Genomic DNA, 21391 nt, shown 5'->3' on the forward strand with positions numbered 1-21391 from the left:
TCTTATTCATAAGAGCCCATGTGCAGCCAAAGTTATGTACACTGCCCAGTCCTATGGCAGCCTCACAGTCTCTGTGAAGCCGGAGTGGATTATTGCAGTCAGTGTGTCTGTTGAATGTCTTCCATGCTAGGGGACTCTTCTTCCAGAATATTACACAATATTTTGCTGTGATACACAGGGATTTCATCAGCCCAGCTTCAGAAGTAGATCATCTAACCTTTCTTCTTATTCTGTCTTAGTCTAGAAGCTCTACTGATACGGATGATCCTGCTTGAAGCCCTGATAGCGTAGTGATCTTCCAGCATGACAGTAATCTGCAAGTCATCACAGTGTGGTCAGCTGACAGGTGACAGCTTAAAATAACACATAACAGATAGTTTTTGCTAAACAAAGTTGTATTCAGACAGTGTTCATTTTATTCTTTCAAACTTCTTGGTCAACATAACTGCCTTCATTTTCATTCTCTGTTTAAGTTCATTGGTCTACGTACTGCAGAAGTCAGCACTAAGTTCTCTGAGGGAATGCCTTCCACCCTCCACCCCAAATAAACAAGGTGTGTGTCTTCATAGACATGCACAGCCTCCCTCCACCCCAAATAAACAAGGTGTGTGTCTTCACAAACATGCACAGCCGCCCTCCACCCTCCACCCCAAATAAACAAGGTGTGTGTGTTCATAGACATGCACAGCCACCAACTAGCAAGTCGTCAGTCTGTCCTTCCTGCAGGTCTGTCAACAGCTATAGGGCATTTGTCCTCCATGTTCCCCAAGGGATTTCGATGGGAGGAGTTTTACCCTGGGATTTATCTGAGATCCCTCTGGAAACATAATCTTTTGGCAGCTGAACATGTAAATTCAGATTAACAGAGCCCCTTCCCAGAGTTGCTTTTCCTTTCCTCAAATCTCACTATATAAACAGCTCTGTTCCTGACTGAGCAGGTTTCGTGTATTTATAAAGGTGAGGTTCAAAGTACACTTATACTTATGCCATATCCTACCTTTTGTCCCCTGCCCCTTCCTCTAAGGAAAGTTCAAAGGATAAAGCCTGATTATAAAAGGTCACCTCCAGACAGACAGACCAAGAGTGGACGCTCTGGTGCCTAACAGTAAGTGTGGGACTCTGGGACAGCAGGGAGCTTGACAGGACAGCGGGCTGCGAAAGCCTAGCTGCCAGGGGGGCCTGGACCAGAAGTTGGACAAACTCTGAGTCCTGGATCCCAGCCCTGTACAGCCCGCTTCCTGTGGGCTCTGTGTTTCCGACCAGGACTTCCTGCCCTAACCAGGGTTCCGCCCTACCAGGCTCAGGCCAGAGCATGCAGCTGTCTGTTTTCATCCATGTAGATGCTGACCTCTTGGACCCTCGGCTTTCTCCTGCTGGCCACCGTCAGAGGTGAGAACACCACCCCCTCCCTTCGAGAAGAGTGTGAACAGTCCTGGGCCTGACTTTTGGATGCCAAGAGCATCCTAATAGCCATTACTATTGATAGTATCATCTTTGTTGTTGTTGTCAGGTGCCATCGAGTCGGAACCGACTCATAGCGACCCCATGCACAGCAGAACGAAACAATGTCCGATCCTGGGCCAACCTCACTACTGCTGCCACACTTGAGTCCATCAATGATCCCACCTGGCCAATCCATCTCGTTAGGGGTCTTCCTCTTTTTCTCTGACCTTCCACCTTACCCAGCATGACATCCTTCTTCAGCGACTGTTTCCTCCAGACAATATGTCCAAAGTATGAGAGACGAAGTTTAGCCATCCTGGCCTCCAAGGAGCACTCTGGCTGCACTTCTTCCAAAACAGATCTATTGGTTCTTTTGGCAGTCCATGGCACTTTCAGTATTCTCCTCCAACACCACAACTCAAAGGCATCAATTCTTCTACGATCTTCCTTATTCACTGTCCAGCTTTCGCATCCATATGAGGCTATTGAAAACACCATGGCCTGGGTCAGGCGCACCTTAGTCCTCAAGCTGACATCTCTGCTCTTCAATACTTTAAAAAGTTCCTGCGCAGCAGATTTGCCCAATGCAATACGTCGTCTGATCTCTTGACTGCTGTTTTCGCAAGTGTTGATAGTTGATCCAAGAAGAATGAAGTCCTTGACAACTTCAATCTTTTCTCCATTGATAAGAATGTTGTTTATTGGTCCAGTGGTGAGGATTTTTGTTTTCTTGACGTTGAGATGTAATCCATATCATCTTTAGTTCAAGAGAAAGCACAACTTGTACTAGTCAGCAACGTCTACACAGTGCAGTGCTCGACACAGATGTTCTATAGTAATCTTATGCTCAGTCCACTCACTGCCTCTGCACGGGTCAATGACTGGAGGGGGTATCCCGAGGAGGCATCAGGTAGCTGGGCAGTGGAGGATGAGGTATTCCTCCAGGTCCCCCACATCTTCCAACCCTCCATGTGGGCGAGTGCAGGACACAGGCTAAAGCCACCAGAAAGTGCCCCCTGAGAGATCCATACCCTGCCCAAAGAGCCCACCATCTTGCCCACCGCCTCTACTTCCAACTGTTATCAGCTCTGTGCTTTCTAGCTCCCATGGCTCCCTCTTCCCTGACTTCCGTCCCAAAGAGATTCTGATACCCAACTTCTATTTGTCCGAAAACAAAACTAATCTCCCCTGCCACCCACATCCCCTTCTTGCTCCTCCCCACAGTCTGTTCACTTCCTGTCCCTCCCCCAAACTCCTCAAAGGCCCTCTTTGCCTCTGCCTGATCTCTGGTCTCATCTCCTCACTGCCTGGCCTGAGCCCCCCAAACCCGCTGAGAGACATGCTCCTCTATCAGACTTGGTCTCCTTTGTCCCAGCCAGGACTTTCCTCTGCATCCTAGTCCCACCCCCTTTGTCTCTGGGCCTGGGCTTGCCCCGACTCATTCTTGACCTCTTCCTCCTGACCCCTGAGACCCTGTTTTCACAGCAGAAGTGGGGGTCCATTGCTCCTCAGGCATTTCCTACCTTTTCCTTTGTGTTAGTGATTCCCCCGCAAGGTCACTCCCAGGCCAGGTGATGTCTTTACTTACCTGACTGCCCAGGGTCCTGATTAAACATGTCTTTTCCCAGGCCAGGCACTTTGAGTCCGTATCTCTGAGGGACAGTCCTGAGAAGGTGCATATTCAATACACCCAGACCCCCACCTCCCAGTGCCCAGGTGATGCTTACCATCACAAAAGTGGGGGAACATTTGGCTTCAGCCAGACCTGGACTCCATCTTTATAACTGATATGTGCCTTGTCTGCCATGTCTGTTACATCTGCCATATCTGTCACATCTGTCATATCTGTCTCTTCTTGCCCCAGGGAAGGAGATCTGCTTTGAACATCTTGGCTGCTTTTCTAACGAAAAACCATGGGCTGGGACCCTTCAGCGACCTTTAAAGATATTCCCCTGGACCCCCAAAGACATTGACACCCGCTTTCTTCTGTACACAAATGAGAATCAGAATAACTACCAAGTAAGCATGGGTTTCAGAGTCCTGGTGTGGCACTGTGGGTTAATGCACCAGACTGCAAAGCCGTTTGAACTGCAAGGTTGGAGGGTTCAAGCTCACCAGCCGCCCCTTGGAAACCCTATACAGGGTCTCTGTGAGTCACAACCAATTCAACGGCACTTCACAACAAAGCATGGGCTTGGCAAATGGCTGGATGGTGGGTGGGTGAGGGTCTGCACACTGGAACTTTTACTGGAACCGTCTACTACAGAATTCACTGCCTTGGGATGTCCCAAATTATGGCTCCCTCGCAATCTTAGCTCTTGGAGTCATAAACCCTCATGAAATCTATGGATGTACGTGTTCACAGTTATGCAAAGACTCCAGGAGTGAAAAACCTGTTCTAGGGCATGGGGAGGAGCCCTGCTAGTGTATTGATTAAAATAGTTGACTACTAACCAAAAGGTTGGATGTTCAAGTCCACCAGCTGCTCTTGGAGAGAAAGATACAGCAGTCGGCTTCCATAAAGGGCAGTACCACTCTGTCTTTGAGTCTCTATGAGTAGGAACTGACAGGATGGCCGTGGTTTGGTGTCTGGGGTTGGGTATGGGAGAAAGAATGAGCAGCTTTTATAGGGAACCCCAGGCCTGATGTATCCCCCAGGAGGTTCCGTCTGTCCCAGCTCTGCTCAAAAGAAGGAGAGAGGCCCCTCAGGGGATGTGAATCCTTCCCTAAGGAGCTAGAAGACCATTCGGGGAGAAGGGTCCTGGAACCACAAAAGAGAAGAGACAGTGAAACCTCAGAGCGCCTTCCATTCCCAGAAGGACTCCCGGGGGGAGGCAGGACAGGTTACTCCAGGTGGTTTGGGGTGACTAGAGGACAGTTTCGAGATCACCTAAAGAAGAGCTTGCTAAGACTTTGAGCAGCTCACAGCTCCCATCCATGAGAGTTGAAAGACTCCAGTGTCTACAGGTCTTTGAGGTGACCTACTGGGAGCTCTGGTAGTGTGGTGGTTATGAATCAGGCTGCGAACCTCAGGGTCAGCAGTTTGAAACTACCAGCTGTTCCACGGGAGAAAGATGAGGATTTCTGCTCCCGTAAAGATTTACAGCCTCGGAAACCCTGTACAGGGAGCTATGAGTCGGAACCGACTCCACGGCACATAACAGCAACAACTGGGAGAACCGCTCAGTGCCCTTGGCAGAGGGTCTGCTTGGTGGTCATGACCACTGAGCTGTTTCCATTTTGTTATCTTGCCCCTTAGACCAGTGCCTTGTGCATGTGGGGTGGTGGAAAGAGCCCAGTTGACAGTGGTTTATTTTCAGGCCTCACAGACTCAAGACTGCCCCTCACAGCCCCACTGGGCTGGCTCTGCCCTCACACCCCATGCTTCTGACCACAGACTCTTCACCCTTTCTGTGCCGGGACCTCTTTGACTATCCAGGGAAGCCTATGGATACCATCCTAGCATCACGTTCTTAAAGGCATAAAGCAGAGTACATAGAGTTACAGAGAAAATTACATGGAAAAATAACTATGAAACTATTTTTTAAAAATACAAATAAATAATAGAGACATGTATGTGCTACTATATTTCCTTGTTAAATAACAAGAGGCAGGAACTGGTCTGATAGCCAATGTAATCTAAAATAGTATGAGAAATAAATAAAACAAAATAGCAATGAGTCTAAAGGATATTTTGAGATATCTGCAACAATCATGATACAACGTGAATATATCTAAGTGCTTAGTGGGCCTAGCAGTACCATTGGTGCTGCTAATAAACACCACTGGAGTTTGTTGTCTACTTTCATGAGTGGAAATGCTGGATTTCAGTCAGGGGAGAGTGAAAATAAAATGCCCATGAACTTGGACTTTCTGAATTCTGTTCATGCGGCCCAGACCTGAGATTCCTGATTTAGAGCAGGTGGTCAAACCATGACTGAGTCTTACTGAGTTGTTGTTGTTGTTAAGTACCGAGGAGTCAGTTCCAACTCATAGTCACCCTGCACAGGGTTTCCAAGGCTGTAAATCTTTACAGGAGCAGAAAGCCTCATCTTTCTCCCGTGGAACAGCTGGTAGTTTCGAACTGCCAACCTTGAGATTAGCAGCCCGTTTCGTAACCACTACGCTTACTGAGACTGGCCAGCAATTCTGTGGCTTGGACAGTCCAACATTCAAATTTATCTTTTCCGATTAAATCAGTTGATCACTGCCACCGACCCGGATACTATAGGGGCTTCAAACTTCCGATCGGACCGCAAGACGCACTTCATCATCCACGGCTTCATAGACAAAGGAGAAGAAAGCTGGTTGTCAGACATGTGCAAGGTAAGGGACAGTCCTGGAGAGAAAATCACTCAGTGCCTCTGAGATGGGGAAGGAATACTCCAGGGAGAGATAGGTCCTTCCTAAAACTGCCAAGAAAGCCTGGGTTCTCAGAGGCATCCACTCCTGAATTCTTCCAACCACCACTTTCTAGCCAACTCCCTCCCTGGGACAGAAGAGCTGAGAGTCCACTTAGAAAGTCCCAGAGGTAAGGACTGTGGCATTTGTCTCTCAATGATGTCACTAGAAGTAGTGTCACCCAGAGGAGTAACTCCTGGTGTCACCCTCACTTCCATAGACCTCTTCCCATACCATACCATACAGAATTCTTAGTAATGTGTACTATTGATTTTAATCATAGAATAATGTGAGAAATATGGTTGTAATTTGCTGAAATAAATGTAATATTTCATGAACTAGATAAATACTGGAGTCCTGAGGGTTAATTCGCTGGACTGCAAAGTCGATTGAACCTCAAGGTGGGCGGTTCAAGCTCACCAGCTATTCCTCGGAAACCCTATACAGGGTTGCCATGGGTCAGAACCGACTCGACTGCACTTAACAACAACAATAGGTAAAAACTACAAAATTATTTTGCAAACTATTTCCACATTGAACTGCAGGATATTCTTATAAAACCTAATAAATTTCTGTGGAAATACGGCACCAACTTTTCATACACAGACATCTTATTGTCACTCCCACTGACAGTGAGGTCCAGTGCCATCTGTACCCCCCAAACCCCCCTAGTGACATCGCTGTTGTATCTCATGGTTTATAATACAACCCCTATGTGGCATAAAAAAACAGTGAAACTTGGCCTGCTAAAGCACCACTCTCCGATACAATGTCCTGAAATGATGAAATGTCTGTCTGCACTGTCAAATAAGTAGCCACATGTGACCACTGAGCACTTGAAATGTGGCGAGAGTTATTACCCAAGAATTAAATTTTAAATTTAGTTTATTTTTAATTACTTTCACTTTAATTTAAGTGTAAATAGCCACTTGTCTTTAATGGTTACTGTACTGGACGGTACAGTTCTCATGTTACTATGAACAGCAGCAGTGAACAATGTGGATAACAACCACTTCCTGAACACTTAATAAGAGCCAACACTGTCATTCATTTTCATATCCCATTTAATGTAATCCTCCCAGAAACTCTGCAAGGATGGCACCATTTTTTTGCCTCATTTAATAGATGAGGAAATTAAGACACAAAAAAAGTTCAATAGATACCCAAGCTTGAACCCACAGGTAGAATGCAAAAACAGGTCTCTATCCACATGTAAACCAATGGGCATGGCTGTGCTCCAATAAAACTTTATTTATAAAAACAGACAGATTTGGCCCTTGGGATGTCGTATGCCCACTGACATAGCAAGTGGTCTTTCTGGTCAGTGAGACCTTAGACAATTACCTATTTCAAGCTTCAGTTTCCACATCTGGTATGTGGAGGTAAGTATACCCAGGTCAGAGGGTTGCAGCGAGCAGTGATGGAAGTGAGGGATTGGTTGTAAACTCCATCACACAACACGTGTTTGATGAACATCAATTCCTATCTCAGGGATGTGCATGCTAAGGCTGTTCATAAACTGGCCTCTCTCTTGAATGTCTTCCACAGAAAATGTTTACAGTGGAGCAAGTGAACTGCATCTGCGTGGACTGGAGAAAAGGGTCCCGGGCACCCTACACCCAAGCTGTCCACAACATCAGGGTGGTGGGAGCTGAGATCGCCTTTTTAATACAAGTGCTGTCGGTAAAACCTTGCCTGGGCCAGAGTCTATGGGGTGGGGCAGTCAGAGGCTTAGGGAAGGACCCCATATTACCAGAGGAACTCTGAGAGCTTTGTGGGCATGGGCTGGAAATCAGGTGACTGATTCTAATCCTTCTCCATGGATTGTCCTGAAAACCCCAGGTCCTGTCATTACCTCACTGCGGGGCCTGGGGCAAGCTACTCAACTTCTTAGAGCCCCAGTTACACTTTGTGAAATGAGAGGGCCTGGGGTTGTCCACAAGTTATCAGTATTCGTAGGCGGTCTTCGAGGATAAATCCTTTACATCCTTCTGGAAGGTCTTTCTAGAGAAACCCTGAACCGCGGCTCCCCACCCCACGCCCGACGCCTGTCCCAGCCTCCCCTCAATATCCATGCTGTTATACAACTCCTGCCAAATATGAGGATGGAGCTGGGAGGAAGTCTGTCCCTGCGCTGGGCGCGTGCAGTTGACGCGTTGGCCACTGGTCAGCACTGTTGCCTCGCGCACCAGTTCGCCCTGAGACGCGCTCACTGCGAGGCCCGGGGCCGGGGTTCCTCTAGAGCCTGGCTCCTGCTCCCGCGTATCTGGGCAGGGTCCCCTTCCCACATCAAGCCCTCCTCACCCGGCTACCTGTGGCACCTGAGCTACCGTGCAGCCTGATGTTCGGTCCCTCCGCAGAGCGAGACGGGTCATAGCCCCGAAAACGTGCACCTGATCGGCCACAGTCTGGGTTCCCACGCGGCCGCGGAGGCCGGCAGGAGGCTGGAGGGGCGCTTGGGCAGGATCACAGGTAGGGATCGCGGAGGGCAGACCAGGGATCCCCAACCCCGGGAGGAAGACCCCAGACTCCTCGTGGGGGGCGGGGACCCAAAAACCCAGGGTGTGGGGGTTCTAAAACCACAGGGTGGGAAACCCGGGTGCGAAAGGTGGAAGTCTGCTTTGTGTATTTCCCTGGCGAAGGCCCCTTCTGGTCCTCTGGCAACTGATTTTAGGTGAGGAAAGTACCAAGGGGCGTCAAAAAATTCGTGGAAAAATTCCATTTACTTTTCATTCCATTTTCCATGAACTTTTTGAAGCCTTCTCATGCACTGTGTGTAATGTATATTTAAAAATAGAAATTATAAATAAAAATACATTTATAAGGGAAAGTAAAATGTAATTTGATTGCTAAACACATGACTTCAGAGCTGTTATTTCTAGAATCTGGCATTGTGTCCTAGGTGAACTGACTTGGAAATAAAATGAATTCACTAGTTCCACGACTATCGATTGGAGTCGTGGTGTGGCGCTGTGGGTTAATGCACTGGAATGCCAAGTTGGTTTGAACCTCAGGGTCTGCGGTTGAAGCTCACCAACTGCTCCTTGGAAACCCTATACGGGGTCACTGTGAGTCAGAACCGATTCGACGGCACTTAACAACAATAATAACTATTTACTAAGCAGTTGCCAGCCATAGGCAGAAAAATGAAAGAAGACAGCTGAAACATGCCGCTGGGGGAAGTTCTCAGTAAATACTGAATGAATGAATTGCTAGGCAAAAATGCATGCCCACTACACATAGGCATTGTTGTTGCTGTTAAATGCCGACAGTTGATTCCAACTTGTAGAGACTCTTATTAGGGTTTCTGAAACTTTACATATTTGTAAGAGCAGAAAGCTTCATCTTTATCCCACAGAGCGGTTGGCAGGCTTGAACCGCAGACCTTGTGGTTTGCATTCCAGTACTTATCATATGGAGCCACCATAGGCAAAGAAAATTAAAGCTGAATTAATATATGCAAAATAATCCTCGGCAGGATTGAGAAAAGGAAGGCCAAAATTCCCATGCTAGGATGGAGGGGATCTCACTGAGAAGGTGGCATTTGAATTCATGGAGGAGAAAGATTTTGATGAAGTGAGAATGTGGGGAAGGGCACGGCAGGCTAGGGAACAGCATGAGCAAAGACAGAGGAACAGACTGTTCAAGTCTCAGGGACTGAGAAGGAGCTGGTAGGCCACGGAGCTTGATGTCTCCAAGAACAGTAGTAAAATAGGAGCATGTGTGAGCAAAAAGGAAAAGGGAATTGAAGCGGCAGGAGGACACCAGATCCTTCATGGAGCTAGTCTCTGGGGTATCTGACTGTTGTTGGCCAGGCAGCAGCCCCACTTCAGACCTTTCTGTCCCATCCTCTCTCACGTCTGAGTAGATGAGGAACTGCAGGTGCACTTCTGAACATGGATGACAAACATGTCCAGGGTCTGGGACCCTTTGCCCAGGATTGTTACTGCCAGTCTGAGGGTACAGAGTATCTGGACATGTCCTCTCTTTCAGGGCTGGATCCGGCAGAGCCATGCTTCCAGGGCACAGAAGAGGAGGTTCGGCTGGACCCATCAGACGCCATGTTTGTGGACGTGATTCACACAGATGCTGCTCCCATAATCCCTTTCCTGGGTGAGTCCCTCACTCCACCTCCTAGTGACCAGGGCCATAGCCCAGGTACACACACACACACACACACACACACGCTCTTATACTTTGTTGTTGTTAAGTGCCTTTGAGTGGGTTCCAACTCATAACAACCTTGTATAGCATTTCCGAGGAGCAGTTGGTGAGTTTGAACCACTGACCTTGCAGCCCCATGCATACTACATACTACCAGGGTAAAATTCAAAATAGCTAATTCAGGAATGGCTTAAGTACTCACCAGTCAAAATGGGTGCCAGCAACAAATAAACAACAGTATAGTGCCAGCAGGAGAAAGAGGAGGCTTTCTGCCCCTACAAAGATATACAGCCTCTGAAACCCTATACAGGATCACTATGAATCGGAACAGAGTCCGTGGTACTTCACAACCACAACAGTGCCAGTGATAGCAACCATGGCCCTGGGTGGGACTGTTATCACTGCTACAGCCTCTGATAGGCATTCCGCAATCTTCAAACCCTGCATCCTTCCCCAGTCTGCCAATATCCGGAGGGGAAAATGTACAGTGATTGAGATGTGACCTGCTCTTACAAAACATCAAGTGCATTTGGGGGTGCGTTTTCTTTCTTATTGATTTTGTCAAAACTTCCAAACTCAATGTGTTCTTGTGGGTATGTTCTAACATAACCGCTCATGAAACTTTGACCATCAAGATGTTTTTAATGGTGATGGTATCAGTGAGTGTTTACCATAGACTGCGCTGAATGAAAGGAGCCCCAGAGACACAGTGTATTAAGCATTGGACTACTGACTGTGAGGTCCAAAGTTCAAACCCACCAGCCGCTTCTAGGGAGAAGGGTGAGGCTGCCCACTCCTATAGAGACTTACAGGCTCAGAAATCGTAGAGAGCAGTTCTGCTCTGAACTATAGGGTTACTGTGAGTTGGAACTGACTCAGCGTGTGGGTGCTAAGTGAACATCAATCCTTGTAACAGCCCTAAAAGTGGGCACGATGGTCACCATTTTCTAACTGAGGCAACTGAGGTTCAGTGAGGTGAAGAAACTACTCAACTTCACAGAAGCTGTGAGAGAAATCACATTGTTGTGTGCTCCTAAAACCAGTGTGGCTAGACAGTGCGCTCTGACTCCTAGCATAATGATCAATTGTATATGGCATCAATATAAAATAGTGATGAACATTTCAGATGAGTGTTGTTGTTAAGTGTCGTCAAGTTGGTTCTGACTCACAGTTACCCTGATAATATTTCCAAGGAACAGCTGGTGGGTTTGAACCACCGACCTTGTAGAGGTGAAAATATTAATAAAAATGACACCAACTTGCACATTCTGATGGGAGCCTGCTACTATATACTGATATGAAGGCATATCACTGCTGTCCAAGGTCTCCCCAAGACACACAGACTTACTAACACATAAGCATGTGTGTGCATGCTCTCGCCCGGAGCCCATCTCCCCCTGTCGCACTTCCTTTACCCACCCCTCCCTCACTTACTCAGCACACGTCTCCTGGAACTTTGGGCAGTGATGGCTGAGCTTAGAGAATTTGCTGAGAAGACCCGTGCTTCGGTTGCCCTGTTGTTGTTGTTGTTATTGTTAAGTGCTGTCAAGTAGGTTCCGACCCATAGCGACCCTGTACAGGGTTTCTGAGGCTGTAAATCTTGACCGGAGCAGAAAGCCTCATCTTTCTCCTGTGGAACAGCTGGTAGTTTCGAACTGCTGACCTTAAGGTTCACAACCCGATTCGTAACCACTATGCACAACTAACTTTGGGACCACTTACCTCCTGCTCACCTCTGCTTCAAATGTTTCAGGGTTTGGAATGAGTCAAAAGGTGGGCCACTTGGATTTCTTTCCAAATGGAGGAAAGCATATGCCGGGATGTCAGAAAAACATTCTGTCTACCATTGTGGACATCAATGGGATATGGGAAGGTAGGTGAGTTCAAGAGTGTGTGGCCTTCAGGATACCAAATTTGCCATTTTTTGAGTCCTTATTCTGTGCCAGCCATTTTCACAGCAATGTCATGAGGCAGCTATGCTGGGCAGTCCCATTTTACAGATGAGGAAACTGGGGCTCAGAAAAGTCACAAAACTTGCCAAAGGTCACTTTATATATAAGTCCAGTTTCTGGCTGCAAAACCTTAATCTTATCCTTCAGCCTGTACTGTCTCCATCTCTGCCCCGGTTTGACAAGATTAAGTGAAGATTTAGACGATTTTGTCTTGCCATTTGCTGTTGTTGGGTATTAGGGATGAAAAGGAAGCAGACCAAGGTTGTACGAGCCCTCTGGGTTTGGGAAGCATGTACTTGGAGGGGGCAGCTAGAGGCCTGGGGGACCTAGTGGCTCCTAGGAGCTTTGTGTGTGAGGCCATTTATCTGAGCCAATAGGCTCACTATCCCTAATATTGTTATCACTGTTGTTGCTGTAAGCCCCTGACCCGTGGCAACCCATGCACAATGGAACGAAGTATTGTCCAGCCCTGCCCCGTCCACCATGGGGTGTGTTGTCCCACAGGGTTTTCACTGGCGTACTTTTGGAAGTATATCACCAGGCGTTTCTTACTACTCTATTTAATCTGGAAGTTTTGGTGGAACCTGTTCATAGTAACATCATAGAGACCCTGTATAGGATTTACAAGGGACAATTGGTAAATTTGAGTCACCGACCTTGCAGTTCAAATAGACTTTGCAGCCCAGCGCATTAGCCCTCAGCGCCACATCAGGACTCCACACCTACTATTAGGTGTCATCAAAGCCCCATCACATTAGCTGCCTCTTGGCTGACCTTGGACTGTTTCAGCTACCCCTCCCCCGAAACTAGACTCCCCCACTCTCCTTCCTGAAAGTGAATGCTATGAGCTTGTAACAATTTTATGTCAGTCTCTGTTTTTCTAAGCCTGGAGTTCTCCAAAGCACGAGACTGTGGTGTGGGTATCCCAGATGCCCCAGAACCTCACTCAAGACCCAGCATAGGCTGTTAAATTGAATTAAGTGGCCTTGGGTGGTATTTTCATATTTCTCATGTTTAAAGAGCTGTCAATAAAGCAGCAGCCACAACCACTGACAAATAATCAGACTTTATGACCCCTTGTGAGCACCACACCAGGTAACTTCCGGCAAGACGCGACTGTTCTACAATCCCTGAAAGAACCCCAGAGTTACAATAATAGCTGCCCACTCCCAGAAATGACAAGCAGGTACACATAATAGAAAAGAGCCCAGGTTTAATTAAAGAAGCAATTTAGAGGGAACAAGTCCATGAACTCTGGAGTGTGTTTCTATTGTGTTGAGCTCTGAGCCTTCAGACGCTGGGCATCGAGGAACAATTAAATCCACCTTCTTCTCTATTGTGGGATCTCTGGGCTGCAATTTGGGATGAAAGAAACAATTAAGTTTGAAACAGGTTCTGTTGTCTGAGAAGGCACATTGGCATGGGGCGTTTGGCATCTGGCTTTGGCTGGAAGGCACTGGCTGGGTCATGGGGCCTGGTGGGGCAAGTCTCTGTGGAGAGCTAATCCACTCAACACAAAGGGAAAGGGTCCTTTCTCAGGGGTGGTGAACAAAGACCACCAGATACCCCAGGAGTGGTCCTCAGATGTGTTTACTGTCTCCATGGACCACACCATTGAATGTTTTATACCAAGTCTCTGAGGAAATGGAAAATAATTTTCCAAGCAAGAAGACTTTGGTCTAAAGAAAAAAAAAAAATATATGGTAAATAAAATGCAACACAAGGGTGGCTGGAGGGGCAGCGTGGTCTGCCTCTCCATGGCTCTTACCTTGTAACCAGAATAGCAAAGAAGAGAAATTTTTCAACCAGAATTCATAGGAATGGAAAAGCTGGTTCTTAGAACAGGCCTACTCAGAGTGGCCCAGAGTTCTCAAACTGTGGCTCACGGACAGGATATAACTCATGGCCGTATTTGATTGGCCTTCACAGTGGCTGTGCTAAAAATGGAAATGTATTGCCACCATTTAAGCAGGGAAAGATTTTCATAGAAAAGATTCTGGCTTCTCATAAAAAATCAGAAGATGGATGAAATCTGGACTTCTCTTTTAATATGACAACAATTGTTTAGAAGCTAACATGTACTTCTCTGCCCCCAGCAATATCCTTAGTCATTCCCATTGCCTGCCTGTCCCCTGGAGACTAGAGAAAAGCACTTGTTAAAACTCGCCATTCCTTGTTTAAATTATTATATATACCTGAGTATTTTTGTGTACATCCCCCTCTTGAAAAACAACAACAACAACAACAAGGGAAATAGAAGCAAATACTGTTGAATGATGATGCACGGAGGAGATTGTAATCACTGCAATGAAACAATGGTGTAAAACCGATGTTCTCCATGTAAACTATCACTCAGTTCACAATAAAAACTTAAAAAAAACAAAAACTCACCAGTCTTCAATCTGGTGGTTGTCCTCAGCAGATAGACACAATGGTGGGAAGACTAACTACCGTTACGAAGCAAGTTCCCAAATTTCCTGCTTGCCTCTAAGTATGTCTAAGTCAATGATAGAAGTTTTGAGTTGTGACCAAGGCACTCAGGAATGCTGACACCATGTGTGATTCCTCTGTTGGTTACAATGATTTATATTCCTGAAGTGACGTGCCTCCTGTGAGCTTGCACCATCTTTGCTTTCCCAGGAACCCGGGATTTTGTAGCCTGTAACCACCTAAGAAGCTACAAGTATTACTCAAGCAGCATCATCACCCCAGATGGTTTCCTGGGCTACCCATGTGACTCCTATGATGAGTTTCAGGAGGTGGGTCATGCTGGGACCCTAGGGAGATAATGTTAGTGATGTTTTTGTCTCTCTGGCTTAGAACAAAACAAAGAGATGTAAGTTGGCAGCTTATGAATCAGCCCCAGGAAGCCTTCCTCAGGGTGTAGGGTGGGCAAGAGGGACAGGGCACAGAAATGTCAACTCTCCCCATAGTTGAAACAAGCATACAGTGAACACCTGTACACCCATCACCTAGTGGTAGCAGTTTTGCTATAATTGCTTGGGTTCATTTTCTCTATCTATCCATCTATACACATCAGAGAAGGGCTTCAAGAGTTCATGGAAAATGGAACTAAAAGATAGTGGAATTTTTCCACAAACTTTTGAAGCCCCCTAGATGCAGATGTGTACATACATGGTGTTGTTTCCCAATGAGTTGATTCTGACTCACAGAGTTCTATACATAATACTGGGCATGGACAGATGGAAGGATGGAAGAATGGATGGGTAAATGAGAGAGTAGACAGAGGACGAATGGGTAGATGGATGGCCAAATGGACACATGAGAAGATGGGTGAGTGGAATGGATGAATGAATAAACAAACAGATTGGAAAATGGATAGGAAGAAGGTTGGATGAGTGAATGACGGAGTCAAAGGCCCATCACTAACAGACAGATGCTGGGGGGTTTGGGGGTTGTTTCATTTTTTTAAATAGCATGGATGTTTCCCTTGTCCAAGTGGAGGATGCCCCAAAATGGGACACTATGCTGACCAGTTTAAGGGGAAAACCAGTGCCGTGGAACAGACCTTTTTCCTGAACACAGGGGACAGTGGTAACTTTACCCGTGAGTCTCCATTTTACTCATTTAAAAATTATTGCAAATAATTTTAAAAGGTATATCAGCCTGATTGGTAAGGAATTCTATTGAACTATTCGATTAATGTCTTCTGAATCCCCCACTTAGAACTGGATTCCTGCGGACCCACCTTCATTAAAGAAAACCATTAGTCACATTTCTGCTTTTCGGGAGATGGGAGAGTCAGACCCTGGGACAACAATATTTCCATAGAATCCTTATTTAGCAAGATGGGTTAGTTCATTGAACTGATTGTATTTTTCTGGACAGTTTGGCGGTACAGAGTATCAGTCACACTTGCTGGGAAAAAAAATGTGAATGGCTACATCAGGATCGCTTTGTATGGAAGTAATGGGAACACAAAGCAATATGAGATCTTCAAGTAAGTCATAATAGATTATTCACACACAAACAAAATGCTTACAAACTGCTTTATAATAGGCAGTGCTGTAACTTTGCAGGATAAATTCCCTTTGGATTATTTTCTTGCATCTTTAATTTTCTTCACACTTCTTTGATTCGGAAAGGAGACCAGAAGTTGCAGCCAAGATGGCTGTTCCAAAGCTTTTAAGCCTCTAGTTGCTACTCGCCAAAGTAGAATGTAGTCTGTTGTCTTTGTGGACTCTGTTATGCCAATTGACCTGGATGTCCTGAACCCCCCGCCCAGCCATTTATTCCCTCAAGGTGTTTGGTTATAGCTAATAAATGTTCATAATTTTGATAGAGCATCATTATGGTTGTTGTGATAGGCTTGGCATTGTTGTTAGGTGCTGTCCAGTTGAGACCAACTCATAGTGACCCTCTGTATGACAGAACAGAACTTTGAGCCCATTGTTGTCACCACCATGTCAATCCATCTCGTTGGGGTTCTCCTTCTCCTTTGCTGTCCCTCCACTTTACTAAGCATGATGTCCTTCTCCGGAGGCTAGTCCTTCCTGATAATATGTCCAAAGTGTGGGAGATGAAGTCTGGCCATCTTGGTTTATAAGGAGCATTCTGTTTGTACTTCTTCCAACACAGATTTGTTTGCTCTTCTGGAAGTCAGTGGTGCCCTTAATATTGTCCTATAACTCCATAACTCAAATGCATCAATTCTTCTGTGGTCTTCTTATTCATTGTCCAGCTTTCACATGCATATGAGGCTATTGAAAATACCATGGCTTAGGTCAGGAGCACTTTTGTCCTCAAGCTGACATCTTTGCTCTTCAAACTTTTTTTTTTTTTTTTTTTGACTAATACAGTACATAGATTTCTTGACTGCTTCTTCCATGAGTGTTGATGATTGATCTGAGGAAAATGAAGTCTTTGACAACTTCAATCTTTTCTCTATTTATATGGATGTTGCTTATTGGTCTAGCTGTGAGAATTTCTGTTTTCTTTACATTGAGATGCAATCCATACCAAAAACTGTGGCCTTTGATCTTCATCATTAAGTGTTTTCAGTCTTCTTTGTTTACAGCAAGCAAGGTTGTATCACCTACATATCACAGATTGTTAATGAGCCTTCCTCCAATCCTGATGCCATGTTTCTCTCCATATAATCCAATTTCTCAGATTATTTACTCAGCATACAGATTAACTAAGTATGGTGAAAAAATACAATCCTGGTGCACAATGTTCTTGATTTTAAACCATTCAGTGACAGACTTAGCACTGGGCATATTGTGGGCACAGGAGGCACTTGGTATGTATGTGCTGGATGAATACATAATCTGTACTGTAGAATTCCATTCCATTTTCTGCTCTGACTTTTACATAATAAGTCCCATGTTGACTTAAAATCCTTTAACAACTTATTGTGTTACATATGAAAACCAGGTGTTGTAGAATCTACTTCAACTCACAGTGACCCGATATATTTCAAAGTAGACCTGTGCTCCATACCACTGTTAAGACTTATTTTTTGGAAGTAGATTGCCAGACCTTTCTTCCAAAGTGCCTCAGGGAGGACTCAAACTTTCAACCTCTTGATTATCAGACAAGCCTGTGAACACCTTATACCACCCAGTGGCTCTGTGCTACACATGAGATGCTAAGAAATGCCCTCAGCTAAACCGTATGGTACTTTAAAAATGAGACACCATATAAATTAGTTCTGTCCGGGTGTGACACTGTAGGATAAGCACTGGACTTCTAACCACAGTGTCGGTGATTGAAACCCACAAGCTGCTCTTTGGAAACCATGTATATGGTTTCTATGAGTCAGAACCAACTTGAAGGCACTTAACAACAACCACATAGTGAATTTACAGAGCTAATATCCCACCCCAAACACTTGACTCTGCTCTAGGGAAACTCTAAGACAGTGGAAATCTATCTAAAGAGCAGTATTTTGTAAAGACATGTTCTACACAAATATATGTCTGTCTGTTAGACATTAAAGGCATTTACAGAAAACCAATAACGATAGCCATTGTTTGGAAGAACTGATACATAATTATCACCTCATGTATCCATATGTCCAACTAACTTAACATCGAATATCTACATTTTCAGAGGATCCCTCAAACCAGATGCAAGTCATATGCTTGACATTGATGTGGACCTCAATGTTGGAAAACTCGAGAAAGTTAAGTTCCTCTGGAACAACCACGTGATAAATCTCTTCCGGCCCACACTGGGGGCTTCCCAAATCACAGTGCAAAGTGGTGAAGATGAGACTGAGTAAGTCTGTCTGTTTATATTTATGTATTCTTTCATTCATGTGTACACACGTCCATCCATCCATCCAATCACCCATCACCCATCTACCTATCCATCCATCCCTCCATCCCTTTCTCCCCACCCATTTAACCATGTACCAACTCAAGAGCAGGAACCTTTCATGATCTTAAAAAGTCCTCTTTATTGAAATACAATTCACATACCATACAATTCATCCATTTAATGTGTACAATTCAATGACTTAGTAAAAGTCCTCTTTATTGAAATACAATTCACATATCATACAATTCACCCATTTAATGTGTACAATTCAATGATTTTTAGTAGAGTCACAAAGCTGTACAACTACTACTACAATCAATTTTAGGACATTGTTAACACCCCATAAAGAAACTGCATGCCCATTAGCCATCACCCCAAGACCCCTAGGCAACCACTAAGCTACTTTTTGCCTCTATAGATTTTTCTATTCTGGGCATTCCATATAAACAGAATCATACAATGTCTGTATTTTTGTGTCTGATTTCTTTCACTTAGCAAATATTTTAAAGGCTTTATTCATGCTGTAGAATGGATCAGGACTTCATTCCTTTTAATTGATGAAGAATAGATAGTCCGTTGTGCAAATATACCATATTTAATTTACCCATTCGTTGTTAATGGACATTTGAATTTTTTCCAGTTTTTGACTATTATGAATAATGCTGCTATGAATACTTGTGTCTGGATTTTTGTATGGAGATGCATTCTTATTTCTCTTGGAATTTCTCTAGGAGTAGAATTGCTGGATCATAGGGTAGATCTATGTTTACCCTATAGAGGGGCCACCAGACTGTTTTCCAAAGTGGCTGTACCATTTTACATCCATACAAGCAGAGTTTCCTCATCTTAACCAGACATAGAAAGTCCCTCTGGGCAGCCGGGAACTCATTTCAAGGCCAAAAACTGCAAGCCCGCCAAAGATTACCTCAGTTTTCTGAAACCTTGCTTTGACATGGCTAATTTACTTTTAGTTCATCAAGAGCCCACACTGAGGGGCAGTTGTTTCTTGAGGGAGTTTTTTCAGTGAGAATCTATGCCTGGGGCAAGAAAAATCTTCAGTCAAAGCAATCTGAATTCCAGGGGGTTGGCTAAATGGTATTTGCTTATCTGAGATCACATTCCCACAAGCAAAAGGGCCTCACACTGAAAATGTTTTCCTTCACAGGTATAAATTTTGTAGCAGTGACACTGTGCGTGAAGATGTTTTACAATCCCTTTACCCTTGTTGAAAAGGTGGTGCCGCCCTTTGATCTTTGCAATAATAAAATGTATAATGCACCCAGTTTTGGTGGTATTCATTGGACATTGATGTATAATTCTTCTCCATGATCTAGTGTTATGTTTCAGAAATGGTTGTTGGGATTGAAACCGTGTTGGGTGCATACGATGCTTAGAAGTTCTCACCCACCCACCTCTGGCACCTTGGGGGAACTTTAAGAGAAAATCCCCATACTCAGGCTTACTAAACCAACACTATATATAGATATAGATAGATAGATATTTAAGTTTTTATTGTGAATTGAGTGATTAGTTTACATGGGGGAACATTAGTTTTACACACATTGTTTCATTGTAATGATTACAATCTTCTCTGTGCATCATCATTTGTTGTTGTTGTTAAGTACCATGGAGTCAGTTCTGACTCATAGTGACCCTGCACAGAGTTTCCAAGGCTGCAAATCTTTACGGGAGCAGAACACCTCATATTTCTCCCACGGATCAGCTGGTAGTTCTACTTCTATTTTCTCTGTTGTTGTTGTTTTTGCAGGGGGAAGGAGGGATGTACACAAAAACACTCAGGAATATATAATAATTTAAACAACCAAAGGACACATTCAACAAGCCTGTCTCCTGGTCACCAGCACCTGGATGCCAGCACACAGCCTTTCTCTTTCCCTAAAGTCCTCAGCTGTTCCCTCCCTCCATGTCCTCATGTCTGCCTCCATCTCTGGCATCGCTGCTTCTCTGGATAGGGTCTCACATTCCACTCATGCACCTCTCCCTCGATGGTCCTAGGGTTCTCTGTTCCTGGACTGACTGCAAGATTACCTACTCCCATCTTTTGACCAACAGTGTATTTTAAAGCTTTTCAGGAGCTGTATGGCCAAGGTTAAGGAGCTCTTGTAGCGTAGTGGTTACAAATCGGGCTGCGAACCGCAGGCCAGCAGTTCGAAACTACCAGCTGCTCCGCGGGAGAAAGATGAGGCATTCTGCTCCAGTAAAGATTAACAGCCTCGGAAACCCTGTGCAGGGTCGCTATGAGTCAGAACCAACTCCATGGCACACAACAACAACAACAACATGGCCAAGGTTGGACACCACCATAAGTGTTTCCATCTACCTTTGTAATGAACTCCATAATGTAAGCCTTTACAATGGACATTCTAGACTTCATTTTTACCAGTTCTAATGGTATCAGGTTTAACAGTCTACCGCTGGAGTCAAGTAGAGCCAGGTTTGCCTCCCAACTTTGTCTCTTTCTACCTGGGCAATCTGGACTAGCTACTTCATTTCTATAGTGGGAACACTTACCTTGTCCTGCTACATAGGGTCATTGTAAAGATGACATAAGATAAAGCATGCAAACCACTTCATACAGTACCTGGTATACAAAAAACAGCTAGCAAATGAAGGAAGACATGCTGGCAGGCACGAGTTGTTCTTTAAGAGTAAGGAGACACCAAAAACAAAGAAAAAGAAAAGTCACAGCCTCAAAGAAGGCATTTGAAAAAAGGCTAACCCAAGAAAAACATGGGCAAATGACATAGCAGATAATCCACAAAGGAACCTGAATAACAAATAAATATAAGATTCAGCCTCATTAGTAATCAGGGCAATATAAATGTAAACAACTCAGCAGTCACACCCATCTGATAATCCAAAATATAACAGGAGCAATTTAAAAGAATGAACTGGGATCTATACGTATCAGTACAGCTAGCTCCCCTAAGTGCCCTACTGAATGTCCTTGCTTTTCTCAAGCATGTGTCAGGAAGATATCATTCAGATACAAAATTGACCATTGATGGCCATTTTGATTGACATTCTTCTCCTACTTGTTGCATATGTGGTACCAAAACCAAAGCATGAGACCTGGGGACTCTTGGGCCCAGAGTCAGTGGCGTGGCCACAGAGGACTCAAGAGG

The 21391-nt window shown here is 44.9% G+C and overlaps 1 protein-coding gene across 1 annotated transcript; it reads left to right on the plus strand.

Moving 5' to 3' along the window:
• The first annotated feature begins 1325 nt into the window (after window positions 1-1325).
• Window positions 1326-19474, plus strand: PNLIPRP2 (pancreatic lipase-related protein 2). Its single transcript, XM_006831385.1, has 12 exons — window positions 1326-1389; window positions 3308-3462; window positions 5644-5769; window positions 7393-7527; window positions 8205-8316; window positions 9838-9957; window positions 11762-11881; window positions 14601-14719; window positions 15398-15527; window positions 15810-15921; window positions 18036-18203; window positions 19411-19474. The coding sequence occupies exons 1-12, from the start codon at window positions 1341-1343 to the stop codon at window positions 19472-19474; spliced, it is 1410 nt and encodes a 469-aa protein (XP_006831448.1). The 5' UTR covers window positions 1326-1340.
• The last annotated feature ends 1917 nt before the right edge of the window (window positions 19475-21391 follow it).

The sequence above is a fragment of the Chrysochloris asiatica genome, unplaced genomic scaffold (assembly GCF_000296735.1).
Source record: "Chrysochloris asiatica unplaced genomic scaffold, ChrAsi1.0 scaffold00003, whole genome shotgun sequence".
Classification (NCBI taxonomy): Eukaryota; Metazoa; Chordata; class Mammalia; order Afrosoricida; family Chrysochloridae; genus Chrysochloris; species Chrysochloris asiatica.